Here is an 819-nt window from a genome sequence, read left to right as displayed (position 1 = left end):
GCCGCCCCCGCCGCCCCTGCCCTCGCCGCCCGCCCTGCCGCCGCCCCCGCCGGCCGCCGCCCCCGCCGCGCCCGAGGAGCCCGCAGCCCCGTCCCCGGAGGAGCCCGAGCCGCCCGACGCCCGGCCCCTGCACTTGGCCAAGAAGCAGGAGACGGCGGCCGTGTGCGGGGAGACGGACGAGGAGGCGGGCGAGAGCGGCGGGGAGGGCATCTTCCGGGAGCGCGACGAGTTCGTCATCCGCGCCGAGGACATCCCTTCTCTCAAGGTGAGTCCGGCCGCGTCGTGTCTGAAAGCTGGGGCGGGGGGCTTTGGCCCCAGAGCGGTGATGGAGCGTCTGCTGGATGACGGCCCCGGGCGGTCCTGAATTCCCAGGCTGATGGGGCGGGAACATGCAGAGGCTGCGCGCGGCTCTGAGACGTGCGGTGTGTGTCCTGTAAATGAGAGGAAGGGATTGTTAACGTTTACTGCAGATATTCTGGGTGCTGGGGTTCTAGCAAGGAACAAGGCAGGTGCTGGTCTCAGTGAAGCTTCTAATATAATTGCACAAGCCAGGAGAGGCAGGCTCCTTTGCAGTGTATGGCATAATGGTGGAAACGTCAGGCGTTGACAAAACGTACCTATGAATACACACACGCATGTAATCTGTAAACGTAATAGCCGGCGACTGTCAGGCCACATCTTAAACTTTTTGCAGATCGGCCCATTCCCTACTTCAGTGACTCTACTGCAGGGGTTGGCAAACTGGTCTCTGTGGGCCAAATCCAGTCCCCTGTCCTTTTTTTTTTTTTAGATTTTATTTATTTATTTGAGAGAGAGAGA

At 60.9% G+C, this 819-nt stretch overlaps 1 protein-coding gene across 1 annotated transcript in view; it reads left to right on the top strand.

Moving 5' to 3' along the window:
* The window catches only part of PRR12 (proline rich 12), a 25,699-nt gene that overhangs the window by 10,458 nt on the left and 14,422 nt on the right, over window positions 1–819 (top strand). Inside the window, exon 6 of the mRNA XM_073886555.1 lies at window positions 2–265. Coding sequence (XP_073742656.1) covers window positions 2–265 — 264 coding nt within the window. The remainder of the gene's footprint in view (window position 1; window positions 266–819) is intronic.

This window comes from Callorhinus ursinus, unplaced genomic scaffold, assembly GCF_003265705.2.
Source record: "Callorhinus ursinus isolate GAN/ISIS: 27379988/994484 unplaced genomic scaffold, GSC_fseal_2.0 scaffold71, whole genome shotgun sequence".
Taxonomy (NCBI): Eukaryota; Metazoa; Chordata; class Mammalia; order Carnivora; family Otariidae; genus Callorhinus; species Callorhinus ursinus.
The sequence above is the reverse complement of the archived record's forward strand: the minus strand, read 5'-3'. Positions and strand labels throughout refer to the sequence as shown.